The 21,729-nt window shown below is 35.6% G+C and overlaps 1 protein-coding gene across 4 annotated transcripts in view; it reads left to right on the top strand.

The window, feature by feature from the left end:
• Nucleotides 1–220: 220 nt before the first annotated feature.
• Nucleotides 221–21,729, top strand: part of LOC136024766 (protein tramtrack, beta isoform-like) — a 77,485-nt gene continuing 55,976 nt past the window's right edge. For 2 of the 4 annotated variants that reach the window (XM_065700218.1, XM_065700219.1), the window contains exons 1-3: nucleotides 221–367; nucleotides 6,552–6,712; nucleotides 17,993–18,187. In XM_065700218.1, coding sequence (XP_065556290.1) covers nucleotides 6,563–6,712; nucleotides 17,993–18,187 — 345 coding nt within the window. In that variant the 5' untranslated portion in view covers nucleotides 221–367; nucleotides 6,552–6,562. The remainder of the gene's footprint in view (nucleotides 368–6,551; nucleotides 6,713–17,992; nucleotides 18,188–21,729) is intronic. The other 2 variants (XM_065700220.1, XM_065700216.1) reach the window with 1 other exon arrangement.

The raw sequence follows: 21,729 nt of genomic DNA, 5'->3' as shown, positions 1-21,729 counted from the left end.
CCTCTTCCCCCTTCACTTCAACCCTCGTGCAACATCACATGCGATATTGATTTCCATTAGTTAAAATTTCGCACATTTTTGTACACCCGCTATTGCTTATCTGAACTCAAATAGTATTGCAAAATACATAATGCGTCAACTCAAAACCCTTCAGACTTCTAAATTTAGCATCTGAAAAATTCACCCCCGTCTAGTTTGGCAAAAACGAAAAAAATTTCCATTATACTATACGTATGAGAGACAGAGACAGCCCGTTTTCTGTTTCTCCCCTAGAGCTCAAAATTTTTGTTTTCGAGAATTCAGTGATTATTTAGTTTTGGATCTTTGAAGAGAGAGAGCATATTTCCTTATTTTCGATTTCGTTTTGGTAAGTGATGGCAATTCCTTTGGATAGGGTGTACTTTTTTGGACGAGTTTTTTTTTAATATAGGCTATTAAAATGGGATGATTTATTGGAAGGGGGAATGTTAAGAGGCATTCTTTGTTCTTGTGGGCATTTGACGGCCCTCGCATCTTTTAATTAAGTTTTTTTGATTTTTTGGCCTATAAAGAAACTCTTTTAAATAGCACATTTCCTGAGGAGGGAAGGACAAAGAAGAGGGAGAATAGCTGTAAAATTAATTACTTTTGAAGTTTTATATCCATTTTCTGCAGTTTTTGGCGAGAGGATACATCATTTTTAGCTGTCCCAGTAAATTATTTTTAGCATTTCTGTGCGTGAGCATAGGTTTACTTATATTAAAGATCATTGGGGGAAGTATGGATAGTCTTGGGGCTGATCCCTCAGCCTAAAGTGAAATTGTTTGATCTTTAAATATACAGATGATGCATATCCTTGATTTTTAGGCCTAGGCCAACTGTGATAAGGTAGATTAAACCGTAACTGTAAACCTATCTGCTCTCATGCTATGGCCTACTTTGTCAAATATGCGTGTTTAGTGGTATTTGGGGGGATGGGCGAAGATACCACCACACTTCAATGGGGAAGGAATGGGACAAATAAGGTAGACTTAGCCGTCAGTAACTGTAGACCTATCTACCAACATGATAGCCTATGCTTTTTTAAATGTATATGTGTTTTAGTTTTATCTGCGGGGGGATACTACAAGAATTCATTCATTACTTTCTTTTAAAATTCATGCAAATATTTTAACATTTTCAGGTGGCTTTAGGCTGTTATTTGTTAGCTTAGGGCACATACACACTGTTTTTGGGCAGGAGAGCGGAGGGGATTGCTCGAAAACGAAGCTAAGAAAAATTTAGGAATAGACAATCACCATTGTAATGGTAGCACTACAGTAAGGCTACCGATGGTGCCATTGGGGGGGGGGGCGTGCGGTATTGTGATGGTAGATTTTGTAAAATAGCCTTTTGTATTTTCAATAAAAGAAATTTGAAAAAGAAATCCTTGCCCCCTACATTTTCGTGTGTCGGCGCCCTTGAAGGCTACTCATGAAAAACCTCATGCCAGGTTTTTATTCATGGGCTATACCCATGAGTATAGCCTAGCTTAGGTAAAAAAAAAGAAAAACGATCCTTTTGAACTTGCATCTGGATTATTGAATATTCGACTCTCCCTTTTGAAGAAAAAACGATCATATATCTTATAAGTTTTCTACATAAATATGGTACTGTTTTTCTTTTTATTTTCTCAATCTACCACCCTGTCAAAAACTTAGAGCGCCATCGGTTCCTAGGTTTTTGTATATGATGAGTATAAGGCAGAGGACTATGAAATACTGTTGAATTTTAACTATTGCCGCATTAATTTGTGCCACCGTATTGTCTAGCCCTGAAATCATTTCATCTATGGTATTATTACCTAAAAAATGAATCGTTTTAATTGTGACATGGCAGAGATCAATCAGAATTAATTAGATCAACCTTATTTAATTAATCTTAATCTGAAATCTTAATCTGAAATCTTAATTCAAATTAGTTAGAATCAATCAATTAATTATCAGACTTCTCGTGCTGTTTATATTAAGAAATTACCAAAATAACTTTCAAATTGATTTGAAAACATAAGAAACAACCGAGCCAGTAAACTCTTTTGAAATAGGGGAGGGGGCTGTTAGGGGTTGTGGCATTAACCAGTTCATACGAACAAACCGTAAATCTAGAGTGACCCGTGCCAATAGTAAATATAACTTAAAAAATATTTAAACCATAACTTAAATAACTTAAATCAAAACCATTTCTTTTTCATCTCCTTCTTGATACGTAGGATTTATTAAGTTTACTTTTCATAAGTTATTTACATACAGAAATTTGCCCCTGGGAAAAAAAACCTGGGAAAGGAATCACCCCTGGGAAAAAAAAAAAAAAACAAAACAAAAAAACAAATAAACACGCATCCGTGATTTGTCTTCTGGTAAAAAATGCGAAATTCCACATTTTTGCAGATAGGAGCTTGAAACTTCTACAATAAGGTTCTCTGATACGCTGAATCTGATGGTGTGATTTTCGTTCAGATTCTATGACTTTTAGGGGGTGTCATCCCCTATTTTCTAAAATGAGGCAAATTTTCTCAGGCTTGTAACTTTTGATAGGTCAGACTAATCTTGATGAAAGTTATATATTAAAAATCAGCATTAAAATGCGATTTTTTTTATGTAGCTATTGGTATCAAAATTCCATTTTTAGAGTTTTGGTTACCATTGAGCCGGGTCGCTCCTTACTACAGTTCGTTACCACGAACTGTTTGAAATAACCTGACTACTAGTCTAAATATGATAGATTTGATCTAAACTTCATGTAATTTTCATTTAGCATAGATACATGCATAGGAGAGGAGGAGGGTCCCAAATATGATATTTATGTTATGTTCCCGAAGTTGTTTCATAATAAGACTAATAAGACCTGTGCATACGCTTGGTTCATCCCTTCAAATAAATATATTTCGTCCATTTTGAGGATCAAGTGCATATATAATACAAAATTAACATATTTTTGACATTAAATAAATTTAGACTACCTAAATTATTTTGGGGATTTCAGTACCACCCTAGTTGGTTGCATCCTGATTGGGTATTGATTTTGACGTTACTAAGCTGATTGAACAAAAAGGTAAATGAAGAAAGGGCCTTACTTTGCTCAATTTCTATCCACTAGCACCTATTCACATATAACCTGGTTATTGAATAGGTTATAACCCTATTCAATCACTGATTTGTAGTATGGGTTAAACAGGTAGTTTTTTTTTTGTCCACGCATGGGATTCAAATCACTGCCTCTTAAAGTAGCCCATGCGCAACCAATTTATTTTTTTATTTAGTTGGTGTTTTTCGTTCAAAGTTATCGTATAGACCTCCCAGGAGGGTAACAACCCCCCTTCCCCCCAAAATATCCCATACGGTTTATATGATTCATATGATTTTTCGTAATTAATTCAACTTTGATCAATTTACCCTTTCCAAAATAAATACCTAAATAAATCTCTGTATCAGATGGTCGTAGGACTGTTTCTAGGGACTTTCCGATTCGATCATAAACTCAAAGATAGCAAATAATTGATTGTATACTATCAATGGCCCTGTTGATATCAATAGAGGGCAGTAAGGCCATGAATATGCTTTCTCACCGCAAGGAGCCTTCCTGCAAGAAACCTGGTGGTTTCGTTATTAGAAGGTGGCTTTGGTACTGGATGTTCAACGACGCTGGTTGGCTATCGTTTAGTTTTATGCCACTATCATAAGAGGACTTAAAGTCATGCACGTACATAGCCAATTCATTACTTCCGTATTTGCCAGTACACACTCGTGAAGATTGATGAATATAACTACTAACAACTGAGCTCACCGCAGCATCAAGCCACCTGAGGCCAACACGGCTACGCACACTCCTCCTCCATCCCAACCTATTCGAAGCCTCCCTTTTACATCCTCCTAGGAGCTTCCCATTTCCGCTAAATCTTTCTTTATGACGTCCTCCCACCCTAGACGAGGACGACCTGCTTTCCGTTTAGCCCTAGACGCTTGGCCGAAAACGACAATCTTTGGCAAAATTCTGTCTTCCTTCATCCGCACAACGTGCCCTAGCCATCTCAACCTTTTTTTCATTATAACCCTGGAAAGCGGGATTGAACCACATTTTTTGCACAGCTTACTGTTTGAAAAACGGTCTATCAGCCGGGTACCCAGAACAATCCGTAGGCAATTTCTTTGGAAAACATCTAGCAAACCTTCATCCGCTTTTCGGAGCACCCATGCTTTAGAGCCATATTTGACCGCTGTCATCACTGTAGCTTCTAATGTTCTAACCTTGGTTTGCAGACTTATCTTCCTATTCTTCCAAACTTTTTTTTAACTATGAAATAAACACCCTGAGCTTTGGCTATTCTACTTTTAACATCTTCACTGCTCCCACCGTCTTTACTAATAATACTACCAAGGTAAATGAAGTTGCCCACCTGATTAATTTTTCCGTTACCCAGCTTCACCTTTTCATCTTCACTTATTCCTAGGCTTAGTGACTTAGTATTCTTAACACTGATTTTCAAACCTGTTCTAGCACCTTGAACTTTCAAAATCTCTAAAAGCTCATCCATTTTGCTGACACTTTCATTTAGGATGCTTAAATCATCAGCATAATCTAAGTCCAGGAAAGCTTTTCCTCTCCATTTGATTTCATAGTCTCCCAATGCCTTTCCTGTGCTCCTTAAGACAAATTCCATCAAAATGACCCATATAAAAGGGGATAGAACACAACCCTGCTTAACTCCTGATCAAACAGTTCGTGGTAAGGAACTGTAGTAAGGAGCGACCCGGCTCAATAGTAGCCAAAACTCTAAAAAATGGAATTTTATATCAATAGCTACATCAAAAGAATCGAAATTTTATGCTGATTTTAAATATTTAAGTTTAATCATGTTTTGTCTTACCCATCGAAAGTTACGAGCCTAAGAAAATTTGCCTCATTTTAGAAAATAGGGGGGAACAACCCCTAAAAGTCATAGAATCTTAACGAAAATCACACCATCAGATTCAACGTATCAGAGAACCGTAATGTAGAAGTTTCAAGTTCCTATCTACAAAAATATGGAATTCTTTTTTTTTGCCAGAAGGCAGATCACGGATGCGTGTTTATTTGTTTGTTTGTTTTTTTGTTTTTTGTTTTTTTCCCCAGGGGTCATCGTATCGACCCAGTGGTCCTAGAATCTTGCGAGAGGGCTCACTCTAAAGAAAATGGAAAGTTCTAGTGCCCTTTTTAAGTGACCAAAAAAATTGGAGGGTACCTAGGCCCCCTCCCACGCTAATTATTTTCCCAAAGTCACCAAATCAAAATTCTGAGATAGCTATTTTATTCAGCGTAGTCAAAAAACCTTATAACTATGTCTTTGGGGACGACTTACTCCCCCACAGTCCCCGTGGGAGAGGCCACAAGTTACAAACTTAGACCAGTGCTTACATATAGTAATGGTTATTTTGATGTGTACAGACGTTTTCAGGGGGATTTTTAGGTTGTGGGGGGGTTGATAAGAGGGGGATATGTTAGGGGAACTTCTCTTGGAGGAATTTTTCATGGGGGAAGAAAATTTTCATGAAGGGAGTGCAGGATTTTCTAGCATTATTGAAAAAAAGAACAATAAAAAAATAAATATGAAAAAGTTTTTTCAACTGAAAGTAAGGAGAAGCATTAAAACTTAAAAGGAACAGAAATTATTACGCATATCATGGGCTTACCTCCTCCTAATATCTCGCTCTTTACGCTAAATTATTTTTAGTAATTTCAACTATTCATTCTACGGCTTTTGTGATTCAGGGGTCATTCTTAAGAAATTGGGAAAAATTTAAGCTTTAGTGTAAAGAGCGAGGTATTGACGAGGGGGTGAACCCCTTCATATACGTAATAAAAACATGAGAATACAGAAGTTCGTTACGTAAGCTAATTTGCAAGTTACGTATATCTTTTACTAATAAAAACATTCGTAAAAAGTTAAAAGTTCTAGTTGCCTTTTTAAGTAACCAAAAAATCGGGGGGCAACTAGGCCTCCTCCCTCGCTCCTTTTTTTCTCAAAATCATTCGATCAAAACTATGAGAAAGCCATTTAGCCAAAAAAAAAAAATATATACAAATTTCTTTTTAATTATTCATCTGTGGAGAGCCAAAATCAAAACATGCATTGATTCAAAAACGTATAGAAATTAAATATAAAAAAAAGTTTTTTTTAACGGAAAGTAAGGAGCGACATTAAAACTTAAAACGAACAGAAATTACTTCGTATATGGAAGGGACTGCTTCCTCATCAACGTCCCGCTCTTTACGCTAAAGCTTTTTACTATTTTAAAAAAGTAGAGTTAAGAGAAAGAGTCAAACTTTAGCGTAAACTTTAACGGAAGTACCACCATTTCTTTTGTGTGGGTTGGGGTGAACTAAGACACATAAAGGTAACTGATCAAAGCAGACGATTGCGGAAATTCGATTTTTTTTTTATTTCAAAATGATTTTTTCCTGTAACCTTGCAAAAAAAGGAGTTTTTTCGAGTAGTCCATTCCTGAACTTGAATATCAAGTATTTCACTATTTTATGAATTGACATGTTTATTGCAGGTTTGATTACCATGCAGCACCCACAAACACAGCAACAATTTTCTTTAAAATGGAACAGTCATCAAGGAAACATGCTAAAAGTGTTCACGAAACTCATGCAGTCAGAACAATTCACTGATGTCACCCTTGCAGCAGAAGGAAAAACTTTAAAAGCTCACAGGGTAAGTTACAATCTGTATTTAGCGCTGAGGCAGAGGGATAATTAGCATTATACCCCGCCCTCAATCACTCCCAAGGCTCTATATTATATGAATGTGACTACACAGAGATTTTAATTGATAGTACTTTTGAAAAGAAAAGTCTTTGCATTTTTATCCTTTTTAAATGCTTAACATTTTGCTTTATCTTAAACCCAACCCCAAATAGAAACTGTAATGGCTTATTGTTTGTCTATAGTTTATCATATATGTTTTTAGAAAAGGATTACACTAAATTGTAGTTTGAAAATTTTGATATTCTAGCTGCGTTTTTGACTAGCCCATGACTTCATCCGAGAGTACCATCCCCTACTAATTTTTGGTTTTGTTCAAATTTCCTTTGAATAAGTTATGGGTTATTTTGATTTTTATTGGAATAATGCGCGGTTATATGTTTGTGTTGTTAGTTGATTTTTTTTATGGATTTTATTCAATATTTGTATTTTGGGTGGTTGATCTTAATTTTTTTTTTTTTACCGATTTTTGTACTACGGTATGCGAATTTATTTAAAACATAGCTTTTAGTGTTCGAAAATTTAACCTCATCTAATGCACTGTTTACGATTTTACTGTTACAATTTCTGATAAAGTGTCCAAGAAGGGACAGAACACGTGTTCCATTGTTTCTCGTGACAGATCTCTAATTCAGAATTTGTGTTTCATTTCCCCCTTTCTGTGAGAGTTTCTCATTATTTTTATAAAACGAGTTTGAAAAAAAAGGTAGTGATGAGAAACCTCTTTGGCTAAACATAAGGATTTCCAATTCGCAGCATAAAATTTAGTGTTTTCATGTTCAGTTTTTAATGCAATTCATGCACACTGAAGTGAAAAACATCATGGGTGACCAATCAAAGGACAATCCTTCTAGCACACAAGCGCATTACCTTTCACAGATAACCTGTAAGGTATATCTCACTTAAGGACTGTTACATCAAACAGTTCGTGGTAACGAACTGTAGTAAGGAGCGACCCGGCTCAATAGTAACCGAAACTCTAGAAAACGGAATTTTGATACCAATAGTTACATCAAAAGAATCACATTTTATGCCGATTTTAAATATATAAGTTTCATCAAGTTTAGTCTTACCCATCAAAAGTTACGAGCCTGAGAAAATATGCCCTATTTTAGAAAATAGGGCGAAACACCCCCTAAAAATCATAGAATTTTAACGAAAATCACACCATCAGATCCAGCGTATTAGAGGACACTACTGTAGAAGTTTCAAGCTCCTATCTACAAAAATGTGGATTTTTTTTTTTGCCGGAAGACAGATCACGGATCCGTGTTTATTTATTGATTTTTTTATCCTGAGGTGATGGTATTGACCCAGTGGTCCTAGAATGTCGTGAGAGGGCTAATTCTAACGGAAATTTAAAGTTGTAGTGCCCTTTTTAAGTGACCAAAAAAATCGGAGCGAGTTTGACTCTTTGTCACAGTTCTACTTTTTATCACAATAAAAAACTTTAGCGTAAAGAGCGGGACGTTGAGGATGGGACGGCCCCCTTCATATACGGAATAATTTCTGTTCTTTTTAAGTTTTAATGTCGCTGTCGCTCCTTACTTTCATTTGAAAAAACTTGTTTTTATTTTTATTTAATCAAACAGTTCGTGGTAACGAACTGTAGTAAGGAGCGACCCGGCTCAATAGTAACCGAAACTCTAAAAAATGGAATTTTGATACCAATAGTTACATCAAAAGAATAGCATTTTAATGCTGATTTTAAATATACAAGTTTCATCAAGATCAGTTATACCCATCAAAAGTTACGAGCCTGAGAAAATTTGCCTCATTTTAGAAAATAGGGGGAAACACCCCCTAAAAGTCATAGAATCTTAACGAAAATCACACCATCAGATTCAGCGTATCAAAGAACCTTATTATAGAAGTTTCAAGCTCCTATCTACAAAAATCGCCAGAGACAGATCACGGATGCGTGTTTTTTTTTTTTTTTTTTTTTTTTTTTTTTTTTTTTTTTTTTTTTTTTTTTTTTTGTCAGGGGTAATCGTATCGATTAAGTGGTCTTAGAATCATGCGAGAGGGCTCATTGTAACGGAAATTAAAAGTTATAGTGCCCTTTTTAAGCGACCAAAAAAATTAGAGGGCACCTAGGCCCCCTCCCACGTTCATTTTTTCCCCAAAGTCACCAGACCAAAATTCTAAGATAGCCATTTTATTCACCATATTCGAAAAACCTAAGAACTATGTCTTTAGGGACGTCTTACTCCCCCGCAGTCCCCGTGGGAGGGGCTGCAAGTTACAAACTTTGACCTGTGTTTACATATAGTAATGGTTACTGGGAAGTGTACAGACGTTTTCAGGGGGATTTTTTTTGGTTTAGGGGGAGAGTTGAGGGGGGGGGTTACGTGGGAGGATATTTCCATGGAGAGACTTCTCATGGGGGAAGAAAATTTCAATGAAGGGGACGCAGGATTTTCTAGCTTTATTTGAAAAAAAAACAATGAAAAAATAAATATGAAAAGTTTTTTCTACTGAAAGTAAGGAGCAGCATTAAAACTTAAAACGAATAAAAATTATTACGCATATGAGGGGTTTCCCTCCTCGTTGTACCTCACTCTTTACGCTAAAGTTTCTTACTGTTTTAAAAAGTAGAGTTAAGAGAAAGGGTCAAACTTTAGCGTAAAGGGCAAGGCGTTGAGGAGGAAAAGCCCCCTTCATATACGGAGTAATTTCTGTTCGTTTTAAGTTTTAATGTCGCTCCTTACTTTCCATTAAAAAACTCGTTTTTTTTATTTAATCGTCACTTAAGGAATGGTAAATTTCTTTCTAGAAAGAGAGAGAGAAAAAAACAAACATGCCAAACAAACTTTAAACCGGCTGGGTATTTTTCTATCCCGCAAAGTCTTAGCCCATGGAACCGTTTATATTTCCGTTAGATGCTCTCCTAAAAACAGGAAATTTCAAAATTTCACAATTATTGAATATAAGTATTCCCTTTTCTATTCGACATGAAGGCTCGAAATTTAGTCTACAATTTTTTATCGTAAAGCAGAAAAGGTCCTTGTATTTGTCCCTAATTGGAGACATGTATAGCCAGTAGTAATCTGTTAATATGCAAGTTTTTAAGGAGTAATGGTGGGTCATAGCTAGAACTGTAGTTCTAGCATCGGCTTTAGTTTTTTTTTAGTTCGGATTTAGTTCTTTTCGGCTCAAATTTTAAATAACCGTTTCCTGAAGTGATATTTACCGCGTTGACTAGTATTTTTTTTATTAGAGGAATTTTGAAAGAAGCCATGTCGGATCTAGAATTTTTTTTGTAAATGTAACAACATCTGGCACTAAAAAACTAGGTGTATTTCCGCCTTTCGATATCTTCCGGTTGAATTAGTTATGCATCCAAAAGAGGAAGGGTAAATATGAATAACACTTTCGCATACGAGCAGCGATAAAACATTCGTACGACCATCTAATCATATGTCGTGTAAGTCATTTTTCTCTTAATTTGGTGAGGGTACCAAAATGGGGAAGGGGCTGTAAATTGTAAGTGAAATCTCCCTCCTCAAAAAAGGTACTTGTATGGTATACCCCTATTGCTCAAATTGTTCATCCATTGACGCACTGTGGTTTCCTTCTTTAGTTTCTTTCAACTGAGTGTGAGAAAAGACAAAGATAAGTAACATAATAGATGGGGAATATATAATTTGGGCTATATATTTGCACATTGGGGGTGGGGTAAAGTATTTGGACAGTGTGAAGTCAAAAAACAATTCTCACTTCATAATATCAGAATAATTGTAGCTAACACATTTTGCATGTAGACCCGCTGTCCTTTCTCCCCCCTAATGTGAAAATATATAGCCCACATTTGTTTCTAAAGTATTATATTTTTATCGTATTTTGGTATATTTTATTAGGGGTAGGCTAACCTAACTTCACTTCTTGAGCGGTAGGGGATATATCATACAAGTACCAAGAAAAATATCGAAAAGCTTCTGTGCTGCTAAGTGCTTGTTATAGAAGCTATATAAATACGTCTCACGTTGTTGGACGTGAGACGAAATACTTTTTACGAATTAATTTTATTACGAATTAATAAACGAATTACGAATTAATTTTAGAGAAAAATATCGAAAAGCTTATGTGTTGTTAAGCACTTGTTATAGAAGCTATATAAATACGTCTCACGTCGATGGACGTGAGACGAAATACTTTTTACGAATTACTTTTACGAATTAATTTTAAATTATTTTTATTACGAACTAATAAACGAATTACGGATTAATTTTAGAGAAAAATATCGAAAAGCTTATGTGTTGTTAAGCACTTGTTATAGAAGCTATATAAATACGTCTCACGTCGATAGACGTGAGACGAAACACTTTTTACGAATTACTTTTACGAATTAATTTTAAATTATTTTTATTACGAACTAATAAACGAATTACGGATTAATTTTAGAGAAAAATATCGAAAAGCTCATGTGTTGTTAAGCGCTTGTTATAGAAGCTATATAAATACGTCTCACGTCCTTGGACCCCCAAAATGAGTGGTTTTTGATAAAATTGGCTGTGCCCTTGCTGAATGCACAGTTTCGAAAACAGGAAGTCCCACATTGGAGGCGGCGAGGCTCGACCAGAGACAACAACCGAAAACAATTTCTTATGAACTTCAATCTTTAATCCTTGTTCCTATTAAATAAAAAACAAAACAAGTATTTTTAACTGAAAGTAAGGAGCGACATTAAAACTAAAAACGAGCAGAAATTATCCCGTATATGAAAGGGGCTGCCTCTTCAACGCCTCGCTCTTATGCGCTAAAGTTTGACTCTTTCTCTCAACTCTACTTTTTAAAACAGTAAAAACTTTAGCGTAAAGAGCAGGGCGTTGAAGAGGGAACAGCCCCTTTCATATACGGGATAATTTCTGCTCGTTTTAAGTTTTAGTGTCGCTCCTTACTTTCAGTTAAAAAAACTTGTTTTTTTATTCAATTTCTGAATGTTTTTTAGTTAATCCATGTTTTAATTCCGGCTCTCCACAGATGAATAATTAAAGCGAAATTTGCATATTTATTGATTTGGCTAAATGGCTTTCCCATAGTTTTGATCGAATGATTTTGAGAAAAAAGGAGGGGGGAGGAGGCCCAGTTGCCCTCCAATTTTTGGGTACTTAAAAAACAACTAGAACTTATAGTTTTTTACGAACGTTTTCATTAGTAAAAGATATACGTAACTTACGAATTAGCTTACATAACAAACTTCTATATTCGGTTGTTTTTACTACGTATATGAGAGGGTTCGCCCACTCGTCAATACCTCGCTCTTTACACTAAAGCTTAAATTTTGTCCCCTGAATCACAAAGGCCGTAGAATAAATAGTTGAAATTACTAAAAATGCTTTAGCGTAAAGATTGAGGTATTAGGAGGAGGTGATCCCCTTATATGCGTAATATTTTCTGTTCGTTTTAAGTTTTAGCGCTACTCCTTACTTTCAGTTGAAAAAACTTTTTCATATTTATTTTTTAATTTTTTTAAAATAATGCTAGAAAATGCTGCGCCCCCTTCATGGAAATCTTCTTCCCCCGTGACAAATTCCTCCATGGAAAGTTTCTCCCACATAACCCCCTATTCTCAACCCCTCCTCCCAACCAACAAATCCCCCTGAAAACGTCGGTACACTTCCCAATAACCATTACTATATGCAAACACTGGTCAAAGTTTGTAACTTGCAGCCCCTCCCACGGGGACTTTGGGGGAGCTGAATAAAATTGCTATCTCAGAATTTTGATCCGACGACATTGGGAAAAAATGAGCGTGGGAGGGGGCCTAGGTGCCCTCCAATTTTTTTGGTCACTTAAAAAGGGCACTAGAACTTTTCATTTCCATTCGAATGAGCCCTCTCGCAAAATTCTAGGATCACTGGGTCGATACGATCACCCCTGGAAAAAAATAAACAAATAAACACGCATCCGTGATTTGTCTTCTGGCAAAGAATACAAAATTCCATATTTTTGTAGATAGGAGCTTGGAACTTGTACAGCAGGGTTTTCTGATATGCTGAATCTGATGGTGTGATTTTCGTTAAGGTTTTATAACTTTTAGGGGGTGTTTCCCCCTATTCTCTAAAATAAGGCAAATTTTCTCAGGCTTTTAACTTTTGATGGGTAAGACTAAACTTGATGAAACTTATATATTTAAAATCAGCATCAAAATGCAATTCTTTTGATGCAACTATTGGTATCAAAATTCCGATGTTTAGAGTTTTGGTTGCTATTCAGCCGGGTCGCTCCTTACTACAGTTCGTTACCACGAACTGTTTGATGATCCACGCAGTTTTATGACGCTTGTCAAGTTGAACTTTAAAAGTGTAAACTGTGTGAAGTTTTATATTTATTTTTTGGCGATGGTTTCAAAGAATTCGCTCAGGGTCGTTCTTACAATCCAAAGGAGAACCCTGAGATAGGCTGCCCGACATAGCTAGAAGATTAATTTTAGAGTTCCCGAAAACATACGACTTGATTTCTATAAAGTTTGGCTAATTGCGTTTCCCACTGTCTCTGAACTTGCTAGTAATGGACCAAGTTGTACCCGAATGTACACTTTAGCCCTTTCAGTTTCTAACAGACTCGGAACCAGGGATGTGCGCAAGATTTTCAATTTTTAGGGGGGAATAAGGAAACGCGAATATAAACGGATTACATAGAAAATACTACGAGGGCCTGATCACAATTAATATTGAACATCGCTACTCAAGAGCGAGGAATTCTGGGATGAAAAGTGGAAAAATTGCAAAGGATTGGCGAACAATATAGAAAATAAAAGAAAATATTGGATACCTCTAAAATATCGAAGTTAGGGGGGTGAGGTTAAATTAAGTTATCGTCTACCTTATCCTATAATTAAGCTCATTTTCAGTGAATGTAAATAATAATTAAGACAGGAGGGAAGGGTGACTGAGTACTTCTTTTTGGGAAGAATGCCTAACACTTCCAAATGTCAATGGACGAAATTATAATGCCCTTATAACCGGTTTGTAGGGAATTCAACTGCTCTTCAATGCATGTTGACATATTGTTGAGTTATTTTTCATATGTATAAAAAGTAACACGAACAGAACTCACGCCTTTTTATCAAAATCTATCCATCCCTCTCCTATTGTGTCGAGAAACATGGGATGGCCGGTAAAACTGCAACCTCGTGTTCCTTACTGACTATATTGGCTATTCTAAATCCCATATTAATACCACATATTAATTCGACTACTCCAACCTACGCTCGAACTTAACATCATTATTCCAAGGCAAGTTGCAAATACCTTGGGCTATAGCAGCTTGTTTTATATATTTTATATACTAGAACACAAATGGGTCATGCTTAGCGAGTCCCAATGACAGGCATAAGGGAAAAACGAATCAGCGAAAATGACAGGGTCGCACGTAGGAATATTCGGGGGGGGGGGCATAAAAATATTTGACAAAAAATTGAGTAAGAAGTGCCAAGAAAACTGGGAAAATTTAGAGCCTTGGGGGATTGAGCCTTGAGGCCCTCTCTCTGTTTAAGTGCATGTAGCACGACATTGATTCTGTAAATGGTTCCATGTCTTACTCCATCTCATAAAAAGAGGTATAAAAAATTAGAAGATAACGTCTTTTTTTTTTGTAGATTAATTAGACAATTTTTAAAGAAAAGTAAAAACCAACTGAACTTATAATCAGCAAAAATAAAAACTTATAATAATTCAAAGTCAAGACGACGGGAAATTACTATCAAATAATAAATGAAACCCAAAATAAAAAGAAATTAAACAAGCAGTCATAGTAAACAAAGAGACAACAGGGACGAATAAAAATGAATAAATAAATCTTAAAATGAGTAAAACTTAAATTGAATATGCGAATCAAGCTTAAAACGAACGAAAATCACACAAACAACAGTTTTGCTAAAGTCTTGAACTGATAAACTTTCAAAAATTAATATCATTATATATAAAATATTCAGTGTAATATTATTTGTTCTTCCCAAGACTGTTCAAGACACATATAGTTTTCATTTAAGCGCCAATGACACAGTAGGCTCTAGACTTTTACAGCTAGGGAAGGGGCAGTAGACAAACTAGTGGCGGTTTTTATTACCGCCCCTCCTGTCTCTTTAAACTTTGCTAGCCAAATTATAACAAAATTTCTATTTATTAACAACTTTTTCCATTTATTTAAATTTGACTTTTTTACTTTAGCCCCTGCAAAACTATTAATTATCTCGTCCCAATCGATTGCTTCTAATTCATTGCGTTTCATACTCCTTAATGCTAACTCATTTAGTTGCTCCTGGCCCATAGTCGATCTGAAGTACCTTAATTTGCACTTTACTGAAAACAAAATACATATTCAATGTTATCACTTTTTTTACTTTAATAAATAACAATTTATTATAACTTAAATGAATAAATATCAGCATATGTATATTAAACTGACAATCCACGGTCATTTGTGTTTTTTTTTTCCTTTCAGTAAAGTGCAAATTATGTTTTGATCTTGAGAAGACAAGGAGGTTGTCAGCCCTACTCATGTTCAATTTTTGCTCGTTTTGACTTGGACTTAAATATTTATTGATATTTCTGTTCGTTTTGGGTTTCATTTATTTATTGAAGGTGATTTGTGGTAATTTTCGCTTGGAAGATTATTTGACTTTATATCTGCTCATTTTTGGTTTAATGGAGCACTTTATTTTCTCTGAAAAACTTGCTTCATGGAACAAGTTTTTAAAATTAATCAAAAAGTTCGTGGTAACGATTAGTCAAACAGTTCGTGGTAACGAACTGTAGCAAGGAGCGACCCGGCTCAGTAGTAACCGAAACTCTAAAAAACGGAATTTTGATACCAATAATTGCATCAAAAGAATCGCATTTTGATACTGATTTTAAATATATATGATTCATCAAGTGTAGTCATACCCAACAAAAGTTATGAGCCTAAGAAAATTTGCCTTATTTTAGAAAATAGGGAGAAACAACCCTAAAAGTCATAGAATTTTAACGAAAATCACACCATCAGATTCAGCGTATCAGAGAGCCCCTAAGTAGAAGTTTCAAGCTCCTATCTACAAAATTGTGGAATTTTGTATTTTTTGCCAGAAGACAGATGACGGATGCGTGTTTTTTTGTTTTTTTTTTGTTTTTGTTTTTTTCAGGGGTGATTGTATTGACCTAGTGGTCCTAGAATGTCGCAAGAGGGCTCGTTATAACGGAATTAAAGTTCTAGTGCCCTTTTTAATTGACCAAAAAATCAGAGGGCACCTAGGCCCCCTCCCACGTTCATTTTGTTCCCAAAGTCACCGGATCAAAATTTTGAGATTGTCATTTTGTTCAGCATAATTGAAAATTGAGGAATTCCATTGAGGAATTTATCATAAGGGAAGAGAATTCCCCGTCATATACGGAATAATTTCTGTTCATTTTAAGTTGTAATGTTACTCCGTACTTGCAGTTAAAAAAACTTGTTTTTTTTTATTTAATCTACATAAAAAGCCAATTCTTTTGATTTATCTGTTGATTAAAAAATTATGTTTTTTAGATTTTCGGTTACTATTGAGCCGAGTCGTTGCTTACATACAGATCGTTACCACGACCTGTTTGAAATTTGTCGGTGTCTAATTATTGTTTTGATACCTTGGAGTTCGTGGAACAACTGAATATTACCTAAATCATCGAAATATTTTTTCACTGAGTTTGTGGCAATTCGCCCAAGAGGATGAAGAAAATGGGAAAAATGAAATTTCGCATTCAATTTGCTTATACTTATTGCCAACTGCGCCTTCTACTTTGTTTTAATAATAATAAAAAAAATAAAAATGATTATAACCGTAAGATCATTTAGTTGAAATAATCTAATGGCCCAAAAATTTTGCGCCCCTAAAATTTCTACGCCCGGGGCAAGTGTACCCTCTTGTCCTCCCCTAAAATCGCCTCTTAGCGAAACTCTTGTTTGTAGTGATTTTTGTTCGCCTTTAAGATTGATTTGCTTATTACAAATTCTGCTTGTTTTGAGTTTCATTTGTTCTTTGTTTGTAATTTCTGGTCGTTTTGAGTTTGAGTTATTATAGGAATTTATTTCTGCTGATCTTATTTTTATTATTTGATTTCTGCTGAATTTATTTCTGCCCAAGTCTAATATGCCTTTACTTTTCTTTGAGAAACTTCTTATTCGGAAAGTTTTTTTCTATTTAATTTCTGTTCGTTTTCTATTGCCGAAGTTAGAAGTTTTCAACATTCCCCATTTCAAAATTGAAAAATTTTGAGTGAAAAAGTGAAGAAAGTATCGAAGTATTAAAGTAAACAAGTATCAAAGCAACAGTAAGCAACTTGCAGAACTTACAGCCCTTGTCACAGGGGCTGGGGGGGGTTCAACTTCGGAAACTTAGTTATTTGGCCTTCGGACTATTTTGAACAAAATTTCTATCTTAAAATTTTTCGGGTGCATTTGGGTAAGAGGAGGTAGGGTGGGGGAGTTTGTCCTTCGATCACTTCTAATTCTTCAAAAAGGAACTAGAGGTTTCAATTTCCAATCTAATGAGCCCCCCTCGAAAGTGATTACGACCACCCCTTCCACAAAAACCTTATATGTCAACAATGGGCAACTTGCATTAGTTAAAACCCTTACCCCGGGGACTCTGGGGATTTGTCAACCCCTAAGTTATAGTCATTTGATTTTTGGACTAAATCAAATAACTATAACTCATTATTGGACGGTTGGAAGGAGCTACAGGTGTTCGTCAGAGCTGAAGAACATTTGTACGGCAAGACAATCAAGGACCAAATGAGGTTTGAGATAAAGACAAATGCATGCTATTAGTTGGTATTAGTATTAGCATTGGTTTTACACGGTATTAGTTGATTTCCGTGTTTAAATTCTCCTTTGCGGATGGTAAAATCTGATCACTAGCATCAGCTAATGCCATGTTGCGGGACAGGCTAAATTTCAGTACAAGTAAAATTTAATGTGAATGGTGCTTTAGAATAATCCAGCCGGGCAAAGCTCAACAAGGATAGCGATCAGAAAACGCACGATTCCATTCAATAAAATAACACAGAACAAAATTCTAGAGAGAAAGCCTCATGATTCCCTTGAATATATATAATATATATATATATATATATATATATATATATATATATATATATATATATATATATATATATATATATATATATATATATATATATCAAGAAAGGATTATCTGAGACGGGGGGGGGGTTAATCGATATATGTGTCCTTATTTTTTTTATTATTTTAGGTTATTTTATCGGCTTGTAGTGCATACTTTGAAAAGCTACTTTCAGAATCTGGTGACAAAAATTATCCTATTATCCTCCTCAGAGATATAACATATTTGGATTTGTCCGCTATTGTTGAGTTTATGTATAAAGGTGAAATACACGTGACACAGGACAATTTAGGAAGTCTTCTGAAGACAGCAGAGAGTTTAAAGGTAAGCCATTTTTTGCATGTTTTAATAGTTGAATATTTTTCTGCTAGTGACCTGGACAGTAAGTATCCAGGGTTAGGGTCGCAAAATAGACATAATTTTATTCTATTCAAATAAAGGAATTTTGTTCAATATAATATTATTCAAATATTATTTTTTTTTAAGAACGATTATTTGATATGTTTACCGTGGAATGGTAAAACTTCTATGTTGACATAATTAATGACATATAAATAAAATTTATTTAAAGTTTGTGTACCCTTTGAAAGTATTGGTATTTAATTTTTTCTGCTCTCGTTCCGTTTTCTTGTCTTAACAAAAAATTAAAATTTTGCTGAAAATATGAAAAAATAGCTGAGATTAAGCTCTATACACCTACCGAATCTTATTTTTAAAGTATGGTGTGCATCCTTTTTTAGAACATAAATAAGTTGAAAGTTTGTTAAAGATTGTCAAAAAAAGACAATATCCTTATTTTTTAAGCAAGTTAAAATCCTTTTCTGGGAGAAATTCTAAGTAACATCATAATTCTGGTTTGGTGGATAGATCTGAGACTAATGAGTCTGATGATATGAGTACCTTGTTATTTTGGTGATATGAGTACCTTGTTATTTTGGTGATATGAGTACCTTGTTATTTTGGTGCAATTTACAGCTGCAGGCTTGTCGCAGAATCGCCACTTTCAGAGGGAACCTTTAGAACGATTGCTGTTGCTTGCTGTTGATGCTTTTTGGGAACCTTTACAACCATGACTGTTGAAGTATGTATACATTTTCGGGTGTGGGGGGGCATTTTTTTTTTCATGGGGGAATTTTTCTATGGAGAGGGAAGTTTCCAGGGGATGAACTTGTTAATAAAAATTATACTGGAGGGAATTTGCCAGAATTCCTATACAAAATACTTTTTAAATGTCTTGATTTCTCTTTTCCGTCTCAGTGTTATGTGTGAAGTTGTTCAGGGTTAAATTGTTCAGGGTTTGAAGTTGTTTAGGGTTGTCCGGGTAAATTTTCCCTGGGATTGAATTGTCTAGGGAATATTTCCGTGAGAAGGGGGATTTTTCCATGAAGCTAGGGCCATTTTTCCTGGTATTACTTAAAAACAATCAGAAATTAAATGAAAAAAAAATAATTTTTTTCAACTGAAAGTAAGGAGCAACAATAAAACCTAAAACGAACAAAAATTATTACGCATAAGAAGGGGATTGCCCCCTCCTTAAGACCTTGCTCTTTAGGCTAAAGTTTGAACTTTGTCCCAATTCTTTAAGAACGACTCCTGAAACGCAAAGGTCACTTAATTAGAATAATAGGAATCTTTTTTTTAAAGTGCTAAAAAACTTCAGCGTAAAGAGCGAAGTGTTGAGGAGGGGACAACCCCCTTCATACGTGTAATACTTTCTGTTCGTTTTAACTCTTATTGTTGCTCCTTACTTTCATTTGAAAAAACTTGTTTTTTATTTAATAAACGAGGAGATGACTGTGAGGAATTCAACCCAACTAGTAGTTCCGCTTGCCTACGAAGTGTTATTAGTAGCCAAAGGAAGATGAGTGTAGTGAAGGTGTCAAAAATAGAATAGGCTAGGGGGTAACTAAGACAAGTTTGGAGGGTTAGAAGATAACCCTAAAGCCAGATTAGGATACTAGAAGCCACGGTAGTAACAGTTACTAACTAAAATTAATTAGTTCAAAGAATTTGAAGAAGTTATGACCACCGTTTCCCATAGGAATGGTCTAAGGATAATTTTTAATCTTCTTGTGAGCGACTCTGTCAAAGAAGAAGCTGTATGAAAACATGGTTCGATCCTAATGTCTATCTCGGTGATGACAAAATGGTTGAAAGGATTAGGTGACTTTTTAGGGATGTATGATGATATGTCCCGCGGTAATTACGTACTATCCCGACCACACTCAAGAAGTGAAGTTAGGATAATCGGAATGAAACCTAAACATAACGAAAATATAATGCTTTAATAACAAAATTGTGGAAACTACAATGGAGAATAATGGAAAGCAGGGCCGTGCAAAACGCATTATATTAAATACCTAACCAACTCTATATATCAAATATTTAACTACAAAATGCCTGCATAGTAGTTTATCTCACTCTGGCTAAGCTGATTATCTGAGTGTGCACACATAAAAACCGGGTTAAAAAAAATCAAACAGATCAAGCTTCTTGAGTTTGGTCTGGGTAACACGTAAGTACTGGTCCCACAAAATTTGATTCTTTCCAATTTACCTGAGGCCAAAAAGAAAGGCAAATGTTCTGGAACGGGGTGGAAAGAGATTATACTAACAGATTTGAAGAAAGATAGGAGATTGTGCTATCTTTGTAATTAGTTAACCTTTGTAATTAGCTATCTTTGTAATTAGTTAATGAGTTAGTGCAACGATGAGCTGTTGCCACTGGTAGAAATAATAATAAAATAAACTACAGTGATTGATTAGGATTGGTCTTGTACCTTGAACACATTCTTTGATGGGCGTAAAACTTTCGAGTGAGTGTGAGTGCGAGTGGTTATCAATGCTAGGGATCTTTCGGAAATGACCATGAATGATGGACATTTTCTATGCGTAGTGCATTAGAGTGATATGGGAGGGGGCATTAGGGCTTCATTTGCGAACTTCTTTGGTGCCATACTTGTGGGTGCGATATTTAATGAACACAATCATCCCTGGCTCAATGTTCCAGGTGTGTACAGTTTTACGGAAACAGTCTTCCCAGGTATAATGTGTTGATGGAATCATCCAGAGGCAATGACCCTCTGTGCAAAAACCCAAGTTTTCTTTCCTCATAGATTAAAAAAATACCTTTTTGGGTATTTTTTAGTGAAAAATGCACTTTTTGTGGCGTTCTATTAGGATAAAAAAACTACCCCCATCCTTCCTAAGTTTCATGGGTCTATTGTGGGTGCAATCTTCAAGGAGAATTTTTTTTTGGCAAAAATTATTTGGCGCAATCTTCTGGGTGTGATCTTCTTTGTTGCCATTATCCGTGGGTGTATTAATCTATGAACAAAATTATCCCAGGTTTAATGCTCCAGGCGCGTATAATTTTGTGGTGGTTATCACCCCTGGTGAAATCTGATGTAAGTCGCACCTTCTAAGGGTGCAATTGTCCGACTGTATTGACTCTCTGTGCAAAAACTTTGGTGATTTTTTATTATTTTTATTGAAAGATACCCGTTTTCGGTATTTTCATTAGAGAGTATCGTTAAAATACCCCTCTAAAATACCTTGAGCCGTCCTGGCCGAGTGGGGTGGTGCGCTGGATTCGGGATCCCTTATCTGAGAGGACGCGGGTTCAAATCCCGGTGTACCCAATTCTTCAGTTTGGGACGGGGGTCAGTGGCGTGACTCTGTAAGCTTAGCCAGAGTCGACCCAGCTCTAAATGGGTACCTGGAGAAATCTGGGGAAGGTAAACAGGAAGGGTGTGCGAAAGCAGAGGATGGCAGGTCCCCAACCCCCCATTGCACTTCCTGGCTGAAGGGCCAAGAAACGGAGATCAGCACCGCCGGTACGGACTGTAAAGTCTAATGCCGTATCCT

The sequence above is a fragment of the Artemia franciscana genome, chromosome 3, assembly GCF_032884065.1.
Source record: "Artemia franciscana chromosome 3, ASM3288406v1, whole genome shotgun sequence".
In the NCBI taxonomy this organism is placed as follows: Eukaryota; Metazoa; Arthropoda; class Branchiopoda; order Anostraca; family Artemiidae; genus Artemia; species Artemia franciscana.
This window is presented reverse-complemented; position numbering and strand designations above follow the sequence as displayed.